The sequence below is a fragment of the Lissotriton helveticus genome, chromosome 4_1, assembly GCF_964261635.1.
Source record: "Lissotriton helveticus chromosome 4_1, aLisHel1.1, whole genome shotgun sequence".
Classification (NCBI taxonomy): domain Eukaryota; kingdom Metazoa; phylum Chordata; class Amphibia; order Caudata; family Salamandridae; genus Lissotriton; species Lissotriton helveticus.
In genome coordinates this window covers 465,155,213-465,178,199 of record NC_136063.1, presented here as the reverse complement: position 1 = coordinate 465,178,199, position 22,987 = coordinate 465,155,213, and the positions used below count along the sequence as shown (strand labels likewise).

The 22,987-nt window shown below is 42.3% G+C and overlaps 1 protein-coding gene across 1 annotated transcript in view; it reads right to left on the bottom strand.

Moving 5' to 3' along the window:
• Window positions 1-20,653, bottom strand: part of PIP4P2 (phosphatidylinositol-4,5-bisphosphate 4-phosphatase 2) — a 249,429-nt gene extending 228,776 nt beyond the window's left edge. The window contains exon 1 of the mRNA XM_078687057.1: window positions 19,850-20,653. Within this exon, the coding sequence (XP_078543183.1) occupies window positions 19,850-19,952 (103 nt within the window). The 5' untranslated portion in view covers window positions 19,953-20,653. The remainder of the gene's footprint in view (window positions 1-19,849) is intronic.
• Window positions 20,654-22,987: the final 2,334 nt, after the last annotated feature.

Below are 22,987 nucleotides of genomic sequence, written 5' to 3'. Positions count from 1 at the left end.
TCCTATTTGTCACTTGATTTGGAATTTCACACCATACTAACCCTGGGGTGGTTTAGTGGTATGGACGGTTACGGTGTTTTGCATTATTGTAGCCCTGAGGAAGTCGATGGGATATTGACCTCAGACGAAAGACGTGTTGGCTACATCGGTGATAACTGTTTTCTGAATAGACTTCAGTGTCTTTGAGACTTTGAATATAGGATTTAAATTAAAATTATGAACGACTGGTTGCAACACTGAATTTGGTATTAGACACTTGGACTAAAAAGTTCCTACAAAATGTTGTGAATAATTTCTCCAGCAGTGCCTAACATTGTTTTGGGCCTGTAAGTCTGAGGTAGGTCCCTACACCCTCTTTTACCCCTAGTCAGCATTAATACACCATTCAATGAGGATAGAATGCTTGCGGTTTCAAAACATAGTAAAATAAAGTACAAAGGAACTTTGCCCATTCTATTGCGAAAGCCTGATAAGAGGTTCTCGGTATCCCATTGAAGCCTTCAGAATCTGATGCCACAGACATCTAGATAGTTTAACTGATCACATTGACATCAATAAGCATATAGTCCCAAATTCAAATTTGTCTTTATTCGATCATAAACAATCATAAAAGACACATAACAATACAAAATAGTTAAAATTCATAATAGCTTTTTTTTTTTTAAAAGATTCTTAAAAAGAAAAAAAAACATCTCATAAGATCCTATTAAAATACTAGACACCTAAATAAAATCCTTTTCTCTTAAAACCAAAATATTCATAAAAGATATCATATCCATAATACACAAGTTATGGCTAGACACTTCATTCTTATAAGCAGAAAGATTAGAAAAGACTAATAGCACAGTACGCTCAGCTGAATCATGTTACAGTACCATGCAAACTATTCCTTCTGAGGGCCCACGTCCAACTCCAAAATTTAGCCATAGCGATAACTATGACTTCACTAGTATCCGTTTTTAAGATACGCAAAGACGTTTGACAAGATCTTGTTCCTATTAAAACACAAACCGGCTTAAGCCATTTATGGCAAGGGCCCTTATATGCAGGTCACACAAACAGAACGTGCAGTAAGGTCTCTTCCTCGCATGGGCAAAAGTGACAATCCCCCACTTTTTGGTAAATGATTTTAGGGGGAAGAGTGCCCACTCTAAATTGATGATAGAGTTTCCTGTCACCAGGGCTCGTGATGGTATCCCAGTAGGCCTCCGGCATGTATCCGATTTCGTGGTCCAAGGAGGGACCTGTTAGGGAAACACCATTCATCAGGGAAAGAGACTTCTGGCAGACCATGTCCCTATGTAAGGCTTTAAAATCTGTTTTTGAGGGGAAAGAGTTCCCTTCTAGGTCCTCCCACAAGTGGATGAGGCCCATATCCGATAGAGTAGCCTTAATCATTTGATTTTATTAGATTTGTCAGCTTCTCTAATAAACTTAACTGCTTGCGCATAGGGAGCTAACTCAGGGGTAGTCCAGAGTCTACGCCAGTAGGCAAGAGGTCTAAAGCCTGCGGCCTTCTCAACGGAAACGCAGCCCAGATCTGAAAGTAAGGGTCTGAGCGGTGTTGAAGAGGAAGGCTGGTCAATGCCCTTAGAAACTTGTTCTGAGCTTGGACTATTGGAGCTAAATTTCCGTAGCCCCAGAGCTCCGCTCCATAAATTATTGAAGCTCTAACCTTCCCTTGGTAAATAGTTAGGGCCGGAGCAATTGGTTTTGCTTGGGAGAGCCAGTGTTCTTTTAAAAGGGCCCCTGCTAGCTGGTTATGCCTTAGAACTAACAGATCCATCTGTGGCTTCCAGTTCATCCTTTTGCCCATTGTAACGCCCAGATATGTAAAGGAGTCAGTTTGCTCCAGGGACGCGTTATTCATTTCCACTCTGGCTTTCACGTTTTAATGTTTTTGTAAGACCATGAACTGTGTCTTATCAACATTGACTACAAGATCATGGTCATTACAAAAAAGACTAAATCTGTCTAGGGCTCTTTGCAGACCAGCTTGTGTTTTAGGCAAAATTCGGGTGTCATCTGCAAACATTAAAAGAGGAACCCTCACTCCAGCAAGAGTGGGGCCGTCGTAGGATAATCAACGCAATACGAGATAACATTATTTATGAACAACCAGAAGAGGGTAGGGGCGAGAACACACCCCTGCCGAACTCCCCTGTTCACAGGAAACCGTTCTGTTAACTCACCCTGTTGACCCCATCGGACTTGGGCATAAGTAGATTCATACAATTTTATAATGAATAACAGGATCTCAACGGGCATCCCTAAATACTTAAGACTATTCCACAGCTTGATGCAGGGCACTAGATCAAATGCAGATTTAAGGTCTATAAATGCTGCAAAAAGGGTCCCCCCCTGCTAAGATCACTGTATTCCAATATATCAACACAAATCTAAAGACTTGATCGATAGTGCTAACATGGGATCGAAATCCTGCTTGGTAGGTGGATAGGATTTCATTATCATCGATCTACCTATTTACCCTGCTTAGCACTAATCTGGCCACCAGCTTTTGCATTGCATCTATGAGGCTTATGGGCCAATAATTAGATGGGCTGGCACGATCCCCTTTTTTATAAATCGGGATAATTTCAGCACCACGCTAGGACTCCGGAATGGGAGCACTTCTGGCCAAGCCATTCACAAAAATAAGAATATATTTTAGCCAATTCTCCCGGTCAGATTTAAATATATCCACCGGGATACAATCCGGGCCCGGGGCTCTACCTGCAGTTACCCAATCAAGAGCACGCTCAATGTCCACTACAGTAAATGTTAGAGCTGACCCCGGGATTACACATTGGTGCTGCCCAGTACTGGAAGCAGGGGAAGAAAATTGGGCCTGGTAGTGGCCAACCCAGGCTTCAGGGGGGACATTGTTAACTGGTACTGGGCAGGAATTGTCACTACCCCCACTTAATTAGTTAGTTAGTTAGTTAATTACTCCCCTCTAACAGGTCCCTCCATCTATTTTCATCGAAGGCCTTTTTTGCCCGTTGTTTGGTTCTCTTGTAATCAGAACACAGTTTCCTTACCTCCTGCGTTTGGCCTTCCCTTATGGCTTTAGACAAATCCCTAAAGGCTGCCCTACATGCCTAGTCATACCACTTCGCCGAATTGTGAATAGGAAGCCTATTAGTTCTTTTTTGGGGTTTAATAAAAAAAGATCTCAACTTAGTAAACAGTGCCTCAGGAGCTGTTGAAAAGGCCGATCAACTTCCTGTCCCGGACTACAGATTCTTTGAAAAGTATACACCAAACCAAGCCTGTTCGCTGCAAAGTGCTAGGAAACTTTAGAACCTTCAAACCAGTTAAGGAAGCAACAAGGGATAAAAGAAATTTGCATATTGCTACGGATCAAGCTCTCATGAATCCTGTGCGATGCTAAAGCAATTTTGGTCTATCGAGCTTGCCTAAATATCATAGCAGATTACAGTCTCTTGTATCCTATATTTATATGTCCGTCTAATCCTTGTTTAGATTGATAAGTGACAGTTGAAACATGAACAGTTTTCAACTAAACAAAACAACATATTAAAACATATTAGAATTAAAATTAGATCCTACCAGCAAAGGAACATTCATTAATGTAATTTATGGTTTTTATAAACCTATTTCAGTTCACTATTTTTGTGAAAGATCCAATCGCCTCCCAGCTGCTTTAGTCTATCTACTGTTGGAATACTCATATAAAGAGTTAAGATTGGATCATGGTCACAGTAGGTATATCACAGTGTCAGTAAAACCATAGGACCATAATCAGCTGTCAATATTGTCACATCACAACATCGTGTTGGAACCCCAGGTAGATCACCTGATACACAACCATTCATGACTTCCAGAATTAACACCAAACAGCCCAATCAATTAGGGACCTGCTTCTCCTGTCCAAATAAATAGAGTACCTGTTGGTCAATACTCCAGATTTATTCTAAGTCAACTAGTGCAGGTTGTGAAGAACTGATAGTACTCAGATGGAACATACCAGCAATACCGCTCCAAGAAGGTGATAATCAAAACATTATACATTTAGATGAACCTGGTACAACGATTCTTTTAGAGAAAATTGGTGCAATCCCCCAATAAAAATCAAAAGCAACTAGGAAAAATGGAAAGAGAGAAACAAAATTCAGTATTGTAGCAAACCGGGAGATCATAGACATCAGATGGGTGACGTAGTCTCAAAAAGACTACAAAAAAAGTTACTGAAAAAATCCTTGCATTACAAAAAAAAATGTCCCTTACTGAAACAACACACACACTATTTAGTTCTGAAAGATTGGAGCTCAATCCTCCCACTCAGAGCTTTCAAACAGATTAGGTTACAGTTCCTCCTTCATGGAATAAGGGGGTAGGTTGTTATAAGATAATAGTAAAGCAGGTCAGAAAAAGGAGTTGAATACTTTGGGATAAACGGGATATGTTGATTGTCCTAATACATTCTTTTCTCTACATGCAATGATTGCCTCCCCGTGACCGGAGCCCAAATTGTAAAGATTTTTTACTCCACTGCTACAAGGAGAGTCATTAGGGCCATTGATTTGAAACCGGTAGAGTAGTTTAAACCCACCATTTACTACTGGGACTTGTACCATGCACGAGTCGCTTTTTCTTATGCTGTGGTGTGCACCACAATTCGGCAGTTTTTAGATTATTTCCATCAACTTAGTCTTGATGTAAGCTGGTCCTCTTCTGTCAGAGGCAGGGGTATGTGGTTCAAAATCTTGATACCCGCACACAAGGTTCCAGAGGTCAGTAAGGCACAAGCCAGTTGTGGGTAACTTTCAATGGTAAGAAAGATAGGTACACAATAGTAACTTAAATCAGGATATAGGGTAAATAACACTACATACTTGCGGCAGCCCCCATCAGTTGAGGTTTACTACCCATGAGAAGTTAATTCTTTTGTCTTGAAATAAAAATTTCCGCTGGAATTTTCTAAGACTGAACTCAAAGTTAAAATCAGTACATATATCCATCAATAGTTGCCACAAAGACAGAAGGGCCCACACAGGAGAAATATGCACAAAATTTATTGAAAGCTTGCCGCCGGGATGAGAACAAGGAACACAGCTTCGTCTTAAATCCAGCCTGACGTGTTTCATGTAAATAACACTTCCTCAGAGGCATGGTAGTTGCTAGTGCGCACAAACACGTTACGGGGCACTCTTTAAGTCCATTACGATACCTGCTCAGGTAGGCGTGGCCGTTCGCACGGCACTCTGGTATCGGTAGTGTCCCCAGTCCTACTCCTGTGAGTTGTTGTGCCGCAGAGCAGAATAAAGTCAATAAAACCAAGTGGGGGCTGTGAGAACCATGTTGCACCCAGCGGACACGTTCCCGCTTTCACTGGCAGCTCTTGTCCCGTCTGTTGATTCCGCCGGTTGGCGTTACCTCGGGTATATATAACATACATTCCCCAGGGGAGAAACTCAAGATTCAATTTTTGCTGAGACAAAGGTGACTGTATTTAGTTTCATGAATTAGTATAGTAACTGTCCCATTGAAATCACAGACAGTTTTAATGGTCTTGTCGCTTCACCTCTGCAGGAAACCCGCCTATCTGCGTGGTCGCCCTGGATATTTAATCTTTTACTGGACGCTATATTTTTGCTAGCTTTCGGACACTGTGCACAGTATACCCCTGCTAACCAGTAGTACAGTGCCTGTGCACCCCTTTTAAACATGGTTGATTTGGCATACTTCTAATTAGTATACTTAACTTCCCTATAAGTTCATAGTATATGCTACATAATGTACCCCAGGGCTTGGAAGTTAAATGGCACTAGTGACCTGCAATATTGATTGTGGCTCCCACTTAAATGGGAGTGCAAACATGGCTTCTGGCCTACCAAAGTAGCCTGACTGTTACAGTACAAAACATGCACTGTCAGCTGTCAAAGTAAATCCCTTGTTGCCGGGTAACATCCCTTCTTTCAAAATATTGGTATGTCACCACTATATTGGCCTGTGTCCCACTAGGTAGACTGCGTGGTATTTAAATGTAGGACATGTAGAAAATTAATGTTACCATGCCCCTACCGGACAAGCCCATAAAAGCTATTTTCAATGTGGCAGGCCTAGCTGTCTTATGTAGAAAACCAGAGTACAGATTAACGTACTAAAACTGCATCTCTGGAATTGGACTAGCTAGAAAAATAATGAAACAACTATTTTTTTCGTTTAAAAAAAAAATCAAACAATTGTGAAGTCTGATTTGTAAAGAATATTAAGGAAAAGTAACTTTTAGAAAGCAATCTTTTACCTGTCTGAATTGTCAGAAGGCTAATTGGCATAAGCCACTGCTCAGCCTTTAGTAAGTATGTGAAAGATTTGTGAAATACCTCCAGGGAACAAACAACCGGCTGATTTGAATGGGCAGATATGACTCTCCTGAACTATCAAGAATATTCTGGGTGGGGGCTCGGGGCATTCTTTTTAACACCACTGTGTCAAATCTTGACAGCTCTTTTGATCCACATGTAACATATGAGGCACAGTTGAAAGGTAGAGAACAGGATGCCAAGACAATTCTTGTAGATCACCTGTCTGGTTAAGGGACCCAGTTTATGTCCTACCAGATTATTGTCTCTGGGTGTGTTGTAGGTAAAGTGCCTTCCTCAAACTGTAGTTTTGGTTTAGATGTGGGTGCTAGTAGGAAAAGAGGGACCCCTTCTGCCCAAAGGGATAGGGCACTACACAGTAACAAGAAAATAATTTCCCTTTAGATGTGGGTGGACACTAGGACTGCCATAGTACATTCCCCACAAACCCCTTTCCCTCCAGTCCTAGTTTAATCTGGCCATTTTAAAAATACCCTGACATGACATTTTGGGCCTGTTTGTAGTAAAGCAAACAGGAACTGCTGAAAAAGTGAGTAGGTTACCCTAGGACATTTTACTCCATTGGTTAGGGAGGGACCAGCAGTCACCCCTAATCACAAGCGTGTGGCAGGCAAAAATATAGCATCCCAAAGGTCCCTCTTCAGAACACTTACTAGACCTGCAAAAGATCATAAGGGGGTTGACCTGCTATGTGTGATCTGTGAGGAGCCCTGAAGGACTGGACCTGCTCCTCCTTGCTCCCAGGACAAAAAAAAGTGGACTGAAAGGGACAGTTGGCTGACCTGTGTGGCTAGAGCACTAACATGTTTATGCCGTGCCCCTCCCCTCACTGGAAAAAAAAATTCACTGGGCCACCCCCAATTAAAATTTTTCACACTTATACTAATAAACTGCCACTGTTTAAATATGTCTATACTAATTTAAGGAATCTGGGGGGAGAATGAACCACTTGTCCTGTATTTCCAGGGTCTTTGATAACGTGGAAGGAACCACCTTTGCAAAAACCCCACAGATGCAAACACCGGCGTCAGGCGGTATATCTTGGTTCTCCGCCATTCAGTGTCGCAACAGCAATATCATTGGGTCTTTTCCTTTGTTATGCTGACCTCCACATGGAGGAAGACCAACTGGTTTCCCAGTAGTTGCCAGAAATAGGAATAAAAAGAGTTGTGCTATGCTCTGGTGAGTGAAAGTGTTAAAATTCCTGAATGGCGGAGAACCAAGATATACCGCCTGACGCCGGTGTTTGGATCTGAGGGTTTTTTACAAAGGTGGTTCCTTCCACGTTATCAAAGACCCTGGAAATACAGGACAAGTGGTTCATTCTCCCCCCTGATTCTTTATTCGAGCCTGAGGAAGCTGAATGAACTATAATTTATTTTCCCTCACCATTGATTTTTGAACTATACTAATTTAAAACATTGCACTTAAGTTCTTTTATCGTTTTAAAAATGCAATCAAATACATATCATACCATACCGTTCAGGCAGGCCTTAGTAGCTGCAAAAGTATCAACAGTATGATGAAAAAAAAATGGGGGTGGGGGTTTTGAAGATTATTTGGATTCCCTTCCCTTTTGACACCTTCTTCCAGCCAGGATATAAATGAGAAAAGATGCTAATGATTGACCATGGCGGAGCGGTTTACTGCAGCTCATTTTTTTCTGCTGAAAACAAAGCAGTTTTAAACATAATTAGGCTGTACGGTTTTAGGTTTACACCTATAATAATTGATAAAACCCCACAGGAAGGGAAATAGCCCTCACCAGTGTAAACATATAAACACTGGAAAAAAACTGCACAACCACTAACTAAATGCCATTCAAAGAAAGGAAAAGGAGAGTGAAAGAGTCATTTTCCTGAAGGGCCCAATACAATGTTACTTTGTTATATAAGGTAGCAGTAAGAAAGACTGGGCTAACATTATTCTGCATGAGTTTTGTTGTTTAGGGATGTCACTAAAATATTGTTTCTTCTTCCTTTTTTCAGCTTTGTTGTCTTTGGTATAAATATTCAGGGGTTAGAAGCATGCTTTAGGTGTTGTTTATTTATTTTATAAACTGTAGAGAATCAGGAAATATCAAAATCATATTTGATTTTTTGTCTACGTTTGAGTCTTTCACTGATAGGAAAAAAATTAGCTTTCATAAGAATCATTCCCAATATGTACCATCACATTTACCCACAGAGAATGGGTAAAAACCCTTGATACATCAGCCCCTTTTACTAGTGAGTCAGTATTGACAGTAGGTGAATTGCCAAACACCCCAGGCTTTAAACATTCAATGTAAGGTATAGTGACAGGTATATGTGAAAAGAGTGGAGTCACAAAGCATTTGGGATACTGGTGAAAACAAGACACCAGACTTTTGGAAAACATGGAACACAGTGTCACTTGGAATGCTACTGCAAAAAGTTCTCACTAAGTTCAACAAAGATTGGAGTGATTTTGTTTGCATTTGCAGTGATTCAGCTACGTATATGAAAAAGTTGTGTGAGGACCTGTCAAAATCAATACCTGAGCTAAAGTGCTTCCCTGTACGAGATCCTTGCCACTTGTTAGATGGTATGCTGAAAGCATCTTTACAATCTTCAAAATTAATGAAGAATGATAGTGACTTGTTAGTCCATTCTGGTGCACTGTTTTGTTATGCTAGGAAACTAAAAACGCAAATATTTCTCATTTTGTGCTTTGTGTGGCATCAAAGAAAGAGTCATCCCAACTGTGTCACTTAGCAGGTGGCTGTCAGTCCTAGAGGCGATGAATGCTATATTATCCATGTGACAACCGTTTACAGAACTTTTGCTGAGTGATGATGCCAAAGGCAATAAATGTGAGGATCTTTGGTCACATATTGATAGCGATTTGAAAAAAAAGTACCCTCTACTGTATTCTAAGATTTTTACAGGAAAGCAAGACTGCTGTAGTGGACATAATTAAACAACTAGAGTCTGAAAACTCCCTGGTCTACCAAGTGTTCAGCATAACTGGTGTAGATGTGAAACATCTCCCGGATAGTAGGCTGGGTGACACTTTTAGTGACTTTGGTACTGCAACATATTCCATGTTAGAGTGCTTGCTACTTAGTAAGCAAAGAAATATTGAGGAGCAATTCAGGAACCTTTATTTTACAATGTATGACAAAAAGCCTTTCACCAACCATGGCATTTGAAGTCAATAAAGCCTCACTGTGGTTCTTTGCACAAGTTATAGATCCCTTGGGTAAAGGGACATTTTCTCTGGAGTTTCAAAAATGCTGCCTCATTTTGACCGCTGAGGGTATATGCACCCAGTTCAACACATATGTTGCAGAACCTGTTGCAGCGAATCACAATCTTCAGGTGCACAGTATTGGCATGGAAAGCTATGTCAGTGGCCAGATAAGCAAATTGTATACTGGCTATTTTGGTGTTTGTTGCCTGTCTCAACTGCCAATGTTGAGAGGGCCTTTTCACAGATAAAAGTTTCCATGGGAAGGAAAGAGCGAGCGTGCATAACCAAAGACTCACTGAAGAAGTATTGTATGGTGTACTACGGTAAGTTTGATTTGTAAAAGTGTATGTGGACCTCATTTACACTGTACATATACTGTCTATATACCATGCACGATCAGTGCAGAAAGCAAGCAATAATAAAAGCAAAAAGTTCCATAAACACCGTAAAAAACACTGTTTCTGTTGTTTTTAATGGCGTGAAAATGTGTAACCACTGATACAAACTGTTTTTTATGGTATTGAAATCACTTGAAAACACTGAAAAAACCCCACCAGGATTTACCAATAATAGAAACTGAAAACAGGAAAGCCTAAGCATAATGCTTCTTTTGGCCAGAGCAGGGGGGTCCCGCTGGGACCACTTGAGGCCCCCCTCGGGGGGCACGCCCCCCTCAGTTTGAAGACCCCCTCAGCTAAAGGGAGACAACAAACTGCAAGAGGCCTTTCCCTGGAAGATGTCAGCTGTTCAGTGGCAACTAGGCCAGAACTGGACCCTGCTGCGGGTCTCTGCCTGATACACTGCAATTCTTTAAGCGCCTCCGCTGAGGTGCTGGGAGCTTTCAAGGCGCACTCCTGTGGAAAACTGAGATTTCAAGAACTAAGTCAGAAAGTAAAATCTTTAACCAGGACAAAATTGGTTGGTGTATCTGTCAACATGCAACAATATGATATAATTACACACCATGATAAATGCAGGCCCGACCAGCCGTTAGTTGGTCTAACGGCTAAGGCGCTCGACCTCGGAAACTGGGTTTGAGTCTCAGTAAGGACGCAAAAAAACACCCTGTGATTCTGGGCAAATCACTTAATCTCCCCGTGCCCAACAAAAATTAATGTGTGTCCTCATGTAACGTAACTGGTGCTATGTAAAGCACTCTGCTACCCGATTCGAGTCAAGTTTGCGCTATATAAAACTCTGCAAAAAAAAAAATACAAATAAATGCAATGTCGATGTATGCCGTAGAATGAGCCCACATAACAATGCCAATACCAGTTGAAACAATGTCAATGTTGCCTCATATATGCACGCACAACAATGTGAATATCAGTAAAGACAATATTGATGTACGCTATGACAACTGTACGCATAATACGGAGGATGTTGGTAAAAATATTCACAACTGCCATATTAATTGTACACATTTGCACAAACTCATATTATTGCTGTTAGATTCACTCAAGGTGACCTCCCCATCAACCCAGAGTAGAAGAATCATTAGTGAGACAGGCCCTGCAACCCAAAGCCGAGCCTACCAAATGACAGGTCACAGGTGGGATTACACTTAGCCTAAAGACAAACGCACACCCAGTGTTAGAAATGGGGGTCTCTAGTTGGCAGAGGTAGGTACCTTTGTCCAAAGAGGGACCCTTACTTCTAGTCAGTGTAAGGGGATACACACTTGGATAACCCCTGCTCACCCCCTTGATAGCTTGGCATGAGCAGACAGGCTTAAACTAAAGGCAAGGTGTTAAGTATTCGTACCAACACTTACGGTAACATAGTGAAAACACCCCAAATGGACACCATACCAGTTTAAAAAATAAAATGTCTATCTAAACTTAGATAAAACGACAAAAATACAACATATACATTTAAAAATATGACTTTCAAAAGGTTTCTAGAACTTGTACCATAGAAAACTATGAATGCGTGACTTTTACACAAAGTACCTGTAGTTGCGTCAAAATTCACAAGGCCATAAGCCTGCAGAGTGAAGAAGCATTGAAAGCAAAGAGATGCGTCAGTTCCTGAGACCTTGGGGAGGGGATGCGACAGTTTAGCTGCACGCAGGAGAAGTGATGCGTCAAATCCGGTCTGGGGGGGAAGTGATGCGTCGATTCTTCGTGACAGTTCCGGCTGGCAGGTGATGCGTCGGGAAAACTTGTTGCACAGGTGCAATGCGTAGAAATCCAGGATGCGTTGGTAAATCGATGTGGCGACGGTGAGTGTCTTTGCGTCGGTTTTCTTCAGCCGCGACCCCTCGATGAGTCGATTCTTGCAGCGGCGACAGGCGCTGAGTGGGTTTTCATAGCAGCACGCCGATGCGTGGAAATTCTTCTCGGGCTGTGGAGATACGTCAAAAAAACAGCCACAAGATGAGCGATGAGTTGTTTTTGTAGTTCTTCAAGTTCCTTCTCTCTTCAAGCCTCGAAACAGCAGCAACAACCTCCAGAGGTCCAATACTGGCACAGGCACCTCCTGGCAGGTCGGAACTCACACCAGCAGAGATCAGGGGAGCTGGGGGTGAAGTCTTTGTGTCCCCGAGACGTCAGAACAGGAGGCCAGCAGACACAGGTCCTAGGAGATCTCCTTCAAGCAGGGGACACAGCAAAGTACTTCTCCTTCCCTTGGCAGAAACAGCAACTGCAGGCCAACAGCACACAGCAAAGGGGCAATACTTCTCAGTATCTCCAGCTCTTCTCCTTGGCAAAGGGTCCTCTTGAATTCCAGGGATGATCTAAAGTTCAGGGGGTTTAGGTCTAATACTTATACCCTAAAAAGCATTTGTTCTTTTCGTGCAAGGGTCTCGAAGCCCAGTCCAAACCGGTTCTATCCTCTCTTGTGCCTACTCTGAATGCAGCCCAGGTCTATTGAGCCCAACCCTGACTCATTCAGGAAAGGAAGTACTCACATCAACCCCCCGGTGGCTGTCTGAGAGAATACACCTCCCCAGCCCGTGTCACTCCACAACCAGACAGTGAATACACAAACAGGCAGAGGCGCACATAATGGTTAAACAAGAAAATGCCTACTTTCTAAAAGTGGCATTTTCAAACGCACAATTTAAAAAATATCTTTACTAAAAGATGCGTTATTAAATTCTGAGTTCAGAGAGCCTAAACTTTATTTCTCAATCTTGTCCCAATGGGAAAATATATTTATTTATTTATTTATAGTATATTTATAGAGCGCAGAACCTGTCACCCAGAGGGCATCCTGGCGCTATTTATAAGTTGTTATAAATAAACTCCCATTCTACCCTATGGGACAAGGTAGCCTTTCAATAGTGAAAAACGAATTTGGCAGCATTTCACTATCAGGACATGTCACACACACAGTACATCATTGGAGGCAGGGCGGACGTTTTTGATCCCGGCGACTAAATTGCACATGGTGCATCTTTGCAGTTTTATACCATCCACTGCGGTTTTATACCATCCATAGACATTACTGCCACTTGAAGACTAGTGGCCCGTACCGCACAATGTAGAAATAACAGCCTCTAGTGGGACAGTTGTCCACTCCCTGTCTACCACAAGAATAAAATCAATTCATTATTTCTTCTGGTGAATTTTAACCTCTAAACGTCTTGGGCTCAAACGTCTAATCGCTTTGAGTATATACACACGAGACATCGAAGGAGACTTGTTTTCAGATCCAACCCAAGGCACATCATACTATCCCTCACGACCCTTTTGTATACCCTAGATTGGGCGACTTAAGGCTTTGGACAGTTTCATCCATTATTTCTGAGACTGTGGTCATATTCCCGGTGTTCTTTACTTGATAATTAGAAATTCAAGTGGCTCCTCCTGAAGAAGGCGTGTGTCACACCGAAACTCGCGTAGAGATTAACATCTTCATCTACTTAGATCTAGCCACCTTGGAGTTATTTTACTATATTATGTATTTTTATGTTAGAATGTATGTGAATTAAATAGAAATATATGTAGGTTTATATTGATCGTCATGTTATGGTTATATTATTGGTGTTGTCGTACCCGTTTTAAACAAAATAATATGTATGAATAAAATTAATTGTTCTTAACTGTCTTTTGGTAGTACACTGAGCTTCTGTTTATCATTCTTCATGGGTAAGACCTGATTTTTGCCAGGTTTCCAGTTGTCTAGGAATTGATATTACTTTAAAAACACACACAGTACATGTCCTACCTTTCACATACACTGCACTCTGCCCAATGGGGTACCTTAGGCTCACCATAGGGGTGCCTTACATGTAGAAAAAGGGAAGGTTAGGGCCTGGCAAGAGGGTGCACTTGCCATGTCGACATGGCAGTTAACAACGGCGCACAGACACTGCAGTGGCAGGTCCGAGTTACCTTTTCAGAGCTACTCATGTGGGAGGCACAATCAGTGCTGCAGGCCCACTAGTACCATTTGATTTACAGGCCCTGGCAAACTTCAATGCACTTTACTAGGGACTTACCAGTAAATCAAATATGCCAAATCGGGGAGAACCAATTGAAACATCAATTTACACAGAAAGCATATGCACTGGAGTACTGATTAGCAGTGGTAAAGTGCCCAGAGTCCTATAGCTAACAGCCACAGGCCAGGGAAAAAAAGAGGAGAACGGAGCAAAAAGTTTGGGGTTAACCCCGCAAAAAGGCCATGTCCAACACCCAGGGAAAACCCTTATCAATCCCACAGATAGGAAGTTACACCAAACAGGTCCGAGGAAATTGGCCCCAATAAAACAAGTTTAGCCAAAGGCGCACATTCCCAAAATACCACAAAGATAGATGCCACATACTGTTAGGAACACTCAGTCAATCAGGACACAGCATACACAGCACACGTAGTGATCACACACTCCCCACACTGAACATCCGGACACATACACACTGGTCCATAATAGCTCTCTCTGAGGTCGAGAGCTACCTGCATCCCTCTTATCAGATGGTTGTACTTATTGTTTATGACTTGGCCAAGAATGCTGGAACGTTTTTTTGTACCTCACGAAATGTATAAAATGGTCTGCCAAAACTTCTGTATACTGAGAGACTTTCTTCTGACGCTACTCTGTTGATATTGTCTCGGCCGCTGCATTTAATAAACCAACTTGCTCCTGTTTTGCCAAAAGCCTCTTGTCTCTTCGTTTTTTAAGGAAAATTAATTTGCAACAAACATATCCAACCCACACTCCATAGGTCTCGGTTTACCATGACCATTGACTAAAATTGGCATAATGCTTTTTGCCGTTATTTATATGTAAAACTTTAAATTCCATATTTCCTGTTTCCCTTACTGGATTTTTGTTGTTTTGGTGTCATTTTGTTTATTAACTTAAAATCCTTTTTTCAAATTCATTTTTCAGTTGTTATTGTTTGGCATTTTGACTTTATTACTGTTTTGGTGCTGCATAGATACTTTACACATTGCCCTAAATCAGTGGTGGCTGGTGACTTGAAAGTGGGGGGCACAAAAACTGGTTAAGCAGAGGTTTTTGTAGTGAGCAAGGCAGGCGAAACCAATAATCATAAGAGTGGATTGGGAGGTGCCTTTCCCCATTACATTTTTTTGAAACATAGATGACAAACTGGTGCATTTCGGAGCAAATGGGAAAAACACATGAAGCACAGGACATGGGCAAAAGCTTCATTTATTTTCTGCTCCCTCTTTAGAATCAGTCAAGTCAGGCCTGGATTCAAAACCCCACTGCATGAGCTATTGCTTGGTCCTGACGCTGTGGACCAGTAGAGGATGCCTCATGCATCGTGGTTGCATATGCTTGAGTCGTGCATATAGGCGATGCAATGTGTAGAAATACTGTACCTTTTATTCATAGCAAGGCAGACTAAAGACACTCAAATCATGGGCTGCACCGTTGGAATATTGCAAAAGTGCTCCAAGTCCATGGTGGGAAGATGATCCTCTGATGCGAACAATAGGATATACTGATGATTTCAACAAGAGTGTGGTTTCAAAAGTCACCAGCTGGCACTGCTGTAATACACATAAATGCATGTATGTTGGTATGTGTGTGTGAATGTAGATGAGCACATATTTTGTATACATATTAAATACTGCTGTATTCATATCGGTATATCCGAGGACAGACATTCCTACAAGGGCCTACACAGCAGGCGCGCAAACCCCCCTCTCCCCCTCCCCCTCCATCGTGTGTGTCAGCCCGGGCTGAGACAGCTTTCCGGGCACTCACACAGTTTTTGAGCTGCCAGCCGCACCGGAGTACTTCACTGGTCTTTAAAAGACCATTCACTTGTTAACAAGGCTTTGTTGTTTTTTTTTTCCCTCTCCTTCTTAGAGCCCCTGCATCTCCACTCTGCCTATGACTGGAAGAATTAGCCCCCTCCCCAATTTTTTTATCAGACCCCCCCCCCCGAAATGTGGCTCTAGTTACGCCTCTGCTACACAGTATGTAGCCAGAACTAAATACAAGCTCAATATTCATTCTGTGAAACCATTTTCTGGCCCTGCATAACTCTAGATTCAGTCAGATACCTGTGTTGCAGACTGCTCTACCAAACACTACACATATACGCCCTGAGTCAATTGATGTTAAGATCCCCAGAGAGTGCAAGGCTATCGTTTCCAGAGAGACAGAATTAAGACAGACCACAACACAGGAAGAACAATTTCAGCGTTGGCATGAAATTTGAACAAAATAGCTGTGACAAACTCAGGACCCAGGTGAAGAATCACCTTGTCTGGGAAGACTTGAATCTAGAGAACCTGGAAGATCAAAGATCCCAAATCTCCTAATCTTCTGCAGAAAGGACGTGGATCAGAAACAATAGTCTTACAGTATAGAAATGTAAGCAAATCCTTATCCAGAGGCTCGAAATATGCTCCCTGAAACCCAGAAAGAAATACAAGAAGGTTCCAAAGAGAATTCCCTGGGTCAACAGAACTCCCTTATGGTGAAAGGACATGGAAAGGCTTAAATACTGTGGAAACTATCCCAACGTTCTCTACTGGTTGCCCAATGAGTCTTGAAAGTGGAAGGAGACAAACTCCAGAAAAGATATTCCTAAAGAACTAAAGGACTAAAACAGGGTCACATTCCCAGAAGAATTACCGTTATTCCTCTAAACCAGTTCTGAGAGGAGGCCCGTGGGGATTACAGGCCTCAAGAGTAGACACCTGAATAGCTGTGGCCACAACTTCAGATAACCCTGGGTTCTGCAACCCTACTCCTCCAGACCAAAATCCAAGCCAGGCATCTAAATACTTGCTTGGCTGTCAATAAAAGATTTGAGTCTTCTGACTATCTTAGACACATTGGCCAGTAGTTGTCTGTTGCACTTAGATTTTGTTGTAGAATCTCAAGAAGCTTTAGAAGAAGATTCCCAAAAGTATAGCCTCTAAAAATAACTGGCACCACTTCTAGGCAGAACGTGTGCAAGAAATGCTGATCGGCCCGAAACTTCTAGTAAACGACATGATTATAATACCTGTCTAAGGCCGGATGTGCAAGTAGCCCAAACCAAGATGGCTGCCATGCATGATCAGACAGATTAAGAAGCACATGAACACCTCTCCTGTTTCGATCCACCAAAGGGGGCAGTGAACTACAGATGGTTGCAGAGGAAGTTCTGTTAGAAACCGTAACCCTCCCCAGGCCGGCGCCACCAGGAACCTAGAGGCAGACTTCCTGTGGCACTGTAACAAGTCTCACAACATGCAGACTGCCAACACAGCCCAGCCCTTGAGGGAAGAAGACCACATTATAGTACAAAACAAGGGTCTGAAAAGCAGACAGAGAAATAATAATAAAGCTGAAGAAGGTTGAATAGGCTAGCGACCCTTAGATAAGGGGGCATAGGTGGGATAAGTGCTATTCTTTTGCGTTTGTATTGCTATAAGGGTGTCTAGAAGGAGGGGGGCCTCCTCTAACTAAGTAATGGGACTACGGAGAGAAATGAGGAGGTAAAGTGTATGTAGCAACCCATCTAACCTTCTTTAGAAAATGTATCACAGATCGTACTTATCAGTGTGTTTTTCCAATTCTGGTTTCTTTTCTCTGCCCAAAGTAATATTTGTTATTAAAATGTGTGTTTAGTAACTTTGCACATTTTCGTTTTTCATTGTTTGTTTTCGTTTCATTCATTTATTTATTGTTAAAACATTCTGATCAAACTAACCATTTACTTAAGTAGTGTTAGAAGTTCAAAAAATATAATCGGCTACTTTATATTTACTTTAAAATGTGTTTTGAGAGTACATTGTTTGAGACTAGAGAACACTTTAAAAGCCTACCCTGACCATCTAACACACTTCTTGCAGTCCAATTCCTGCACACTGCATGTTGAATAGTTGATTAATCTGCGTGCTTTCACCTATTGGCACTCAGATCGTGAGGTCACTTACAACACACACATGGTTGAATGTTTTGAAAGGCGAGTGTGCTTTTACCCCTTGGAACCGGAATGTTGTGGCACCCTTGCAATGTCACTTACTACACATTTCATTGTAGAATGTGCAAAACTGCAAGTGTGGTTTAACCCACTGGCACCTGATGGTAGAATCAACGTCACTACCTTTACATTGCTTCGTGGGAGGGGTTAAAGGGCAAATTTAGTTTGAGACTTTGGCACTCGGTATTGGGGTCACTTCTGCTATGCCATTCTCTGCCACGTCACTTTCGACGCGGGCCTTCAATGGGGTTCACTAGCGAGGTCACTTCTAAGTCGAACCTTCTCAGATCTGGCATACCACAGAAAATTGTTGCGGTCCCCTGTCACAGGTTGCAAACCACACGCACTTTTGAGTTTGTTGAAAGACACCTTACATGGCATACATTGCATGTGCAAAACATCCATGTGCAACTTTTGTGCCCGTGTTTAAAGTTGCTGCTGCACTGGCAACAAGGCCATAAATTGTACACTACACAGTGCTCCATGTTTCATAGAAGATCACGATATATACTACCTAAAAAAAGTGAACTACAACGCTATTAAATTCTGGTCAACAATGCAGCTCTACAACTGGAGGAGATGTATCACAATTTGAGGGGAACTGTGTACTCCTACACTGATAACTTTTAGGCTAATTAATGGACTAATGTTTTAACAGTACCAGGCCCCCGATTTTACTAAATTTGCTAACTGCATCATTGGTTACGTTAGGAAAGGCAACGCTTTCACTTATAGAAGGAATTTGTATCCGGCATTCGAGATATTGGCCTCCTCTGCGCTCGAGTATCTGAACAGATGTAATAAAGCACCATTGGCATTGGTTCAAAACAGGGTCCCGGCCGATGAAGAAACAAAAAAAGTTTGCTGTCAGGACACGTGATGAGCTACTTGTCCCTCGGCAATTGACTCGGTGCAGAGAGTACAAACAACTCTGGGAAAAACCACCATGCAAAAGACCGGGCAAGAATTGGTGTTTACGGTTGGAACAGGCCATAGATTAATGATTTATCCATGAAAGGATTGTGTCACACACATACTTTAAAGTAGTATTCTTATTTTGTCGCATCAAAGCGTGCCTTTTCATTTTCGTCACACGTTGCTCCTGGAAGTTAGTTACTTAAGTTGTCATAGTTAATGATCATGAAACGTTACCCAATAAAGAAATACCTTTTTACGTCTTTTCTCCGAAAAGCCATATTGCTAGTTGAAGGCTGAAGTGAATATTTAGAACTTTATTGGCCTCCTAAAGAGCAGCCTTTCTCTGAAGTAGAATAAACGTAATTTACAGGCTCTGTGTCGATCAAAGCATTTGCTTTGTTTTACCTACTGACACATTACATTGTACGGGATCTTAGTATAAGCTAACGGTGCCGTTCGTTACAGCCTAGCTGAGCTGCTTTGTAATAGGGATGTGTTTGCGAATAGTTGTGCAAATGAGCACAATGACAGGCGTGGGGGGGGGTATAGAATATAAATAGGGTGCAAGGCTGGTATTGCACGCTTTGCAAATCAGTGGCTATTGACAACTGAATATAGTAAGTATAGCGCATCGTGCATGGTACACGAATTTCGATACCTTTGCAAATACACCGATGACTAATGCTTTCTCAAGGGCTGCCCAATATCCCGATCTGTAGGCTTGACAGCTGAGTGCAAGATTACAGGAACGCCGCCCTATTAAAGCCCTGATCTGCCATATTTCTGGACGAGGACAAAGCCCGGACTCACACAATGGGCAGCTTCTGCAGGCAGTGGTGCGGGATTTACCGGGGCAGGCTCTCCGCCCAGCTCCCAAGTTGGGAGTGCGGGAAGTAGGCTATCGTGGGAGGGGAGCTTCCTCGTGTCTGGACGCCGGCTGGGGAAGGAGGAGGGCGGCCTTACCTCGGAGGTTGTTGTCGATGTACGGCGGGGCGGTGGGAGTCACGTTGCCCGAGCTGGCTGCGGACAGCAGCGGCGAGCGCTCGTCCACCCCGTCGGCAGCCATGACTGCTGCAGCGGCAGCTGAGCCTGCTCTGTCGAAGGGGGAGGGGCGGAGGCAGGACCGGGGGACAGCCTCAATCTTTAAGGTATTCTCACAAGGGCAGCGCCGGGAGATTCGGGGGAGGCCTGGCCGGAGAGAGGCTCCCGGGACAGCCCTGGTAGAGGAAACCGGAGACGGATCACACGCTCCCCCCGTGTGTCACAAGGTCACGGAGTGAGACGTAAACACAGAGGGCAGGCGGCATGCATGGGAAAACCGAGCCCTCCGGCTCTGCGACAACGGCGCGCGGGGCGGGCGAGCGGCGCCTCCGCTCCATTCCCCAATAACGCGGGGTTAAATGCGAGTCCATGGATTGGTTTTCATTTGATGTGACATCTGGTGTGGAGTACGGGTTGTCCTTGGACTCCTATACAGAGAGGGGTGTAAAGGAGGCGAGCTCCACCTGCGTCCTACTGTCCGATGAACCGATGCCTCGATGCCTGCTTTCACATTTTGGCGGAGAGGTACAGCCAGAGCTTTAAGAGGGCCGGGGCCTCTATGCACCGTTAGTTCTTAAAAGCAGGTGCTGAGACGGTTCCCTGTCGGGCTCTCTTTTTTTCGGCCTCACTATCGGAGAAAAAACAAATCTGAACTCTACAACAGCAGTACCTACCACTCTTCACAGTCATTGATGAAACTTCCAAGAGACTATAGTGCTTTCATTTTCACCATTTCAGAACTGAAGCATTTTCAATAATATACACAACGAAGCCATAGTTAATGTTTATTTATCCTATGCAACTAATAAACGTTGACAAAGTCAATAATCCTGGCTTTCTGTAGGTGTAATGTTACTTGTATTATGTCTGGATGCAATGACAGAATACCAGTGGGACAGCACACTATGAGAAGCACAGATTTTTAGCATCGGTGTTTTTAAGCCACGCCCTTTTTTATATCGACCACGCCGCTTTAAGAGCCCCCTCCCCGTTTTTCTATCCCACTTAAAGCCCTGGTTGCAGAAACTGCGAAAAGAAAACAGGAGACGTTCATAATAGGACCCTGCTACACAGAAACAGCGTTTGCTTTGCATCTTTTCAAACAAACTTTAGAGCTCATTTACAAGCCTCTTGCGCCGCCAGTACTTCACTTTTTCCCACATTAAAACTAATATACCGGGGCGCAAGAGGCCTGTAAATAAGCCCCTTTGTTGTTCATTAATGGTTGATTGTTTGGCTTTGAGATTCGAAAAACACAGAATCTACCAAAGCATCAAAGTCCCATAATCGATAAAACTTCAAAAGGTCAACCTAGAGACATCATATGTTTCTGGACTTCTAGTGTGTTATTAGAAGGCATGCACCTGCCTAATAACATATATTTAACCCCATTACCTTCTCCGCTAATGTTACAAGTAGAAGTCGATATGATCTCTTGTCTTTTATTACATTACTCGACGGCATTCATTCATAGACTCACTAACCATCTCTCTGCTGTTTAGAAAATACAGACATTTTCAATTTTTTAAATTATTAAAGTGGCGAAATCAATACTAATGTTATCACCCAAAGTCATCACTTTGGAAATCCACCAGTTCCTAAAATAAAGGGAAAATCTATTACTAAGCTCATGCATATCGTTCTACACTACTGTGCCACAATTATCATATTAGGATATTCATTTTGGTGCACCAATAATTTGTTTAAATATCTAAATCATCTACATCCTCCTTGGTAAAAATTAAATAATAAGCCCCAAGTTTAAAATTCTTACCCTTAACGATTGCTTCCAATAATGAATTGTGTTCTAGACTCGGATAACCTTTTTTGATTTTCAGGGGGAAAAAAACTTAATTTGGATATTTAAAAAAATTGCTCTTTGGATTTCCATAGATTTCTTGAATCAGAGCAAAGATACGCATTATCTCATCTGAACAGATCTGTCCTGTAGATCTAATATCACAATCCTGTAATTATGTTGAACAATGATCATCAAAAATGCCTGGTAAATGTAGTGATTACCTGAGAGGTGTAACTAGTAAATTTCTTGATTTTAAATAGTCTTGGCCATATTTTACAAAACCTAATAGCCAGGGCAACTCGACTTATGCAGCAGAGGATGACCAAACTATGCAGCAGGGGTAAATAAATTATGCTGCAAGGAAAAGAGAATAATGAGTCGCAATGCATTACATTTTGTAATAGTCCTACTTCATTATTTTTCCATTTTTACACACAGTAACATGACTGGGAAATTATTTAATTTTTATTAGTACCAATTTAATATGCAAGCATAGCAAAAAAGCAACTGAAAGATGAGTCAAACTTTGAGAGGGGCCTTCTAGTGTGCAAGAACACATCACCATGTTTTTAGTAACTTTTGAGGCATATGTGTTTGAAACAAAACTTTATTTCTGAAAATCGGCAGAATATGCAGAAGATGATGGAATATGTGGCAAATGTGGTGAATCAATACCTATGCTGAAAAGCCATGGCTGCAAAATCGTAAAATCGTATCATTCCAGTGGCCCTGTTTATACCTGACTTTAATGCCTTAACCCTTTCTATTGCTAGGCTTTTTCCCCCCTGTGCTAAGCTTTTTTGGCTATTTGGGGTAGTTTGCGCTTAGGCCCCTGTAACGTTATGTCCACATAAGGTATCCACGCCAAATTTGCGTCCTTTTCTTCCAACATCATGGGGATTTTAAAAGTACCGAGGGTTTGTGGATTCCCCTGGAGGAGACCCAGAAATTAGCCAAAATACAGCAATTTTTTGGGGGGGAAAGTGCTGCTGAAGAAAGCCTGTGTTTTTTCCCCTGCATATGGTATCAACAAAGGGTTTGTTATGTTATGTTAATTGTATTTGTAGAGCGTCTGGTTACACTGACCCAGTGTGTCCCCGCGCTAAGGTAACAACAAAGAACCAGCAGCAGCATCTAGAGTAGCTTGATAACAAAACGGATTAGACCACAGGAAACAAATGGGTCTTCAGACCTTTCCGAAAAATGGATTCAGACTCCTCCAACCGGAGACTCGAGGGAAAGTATTCCACAATTGGGCA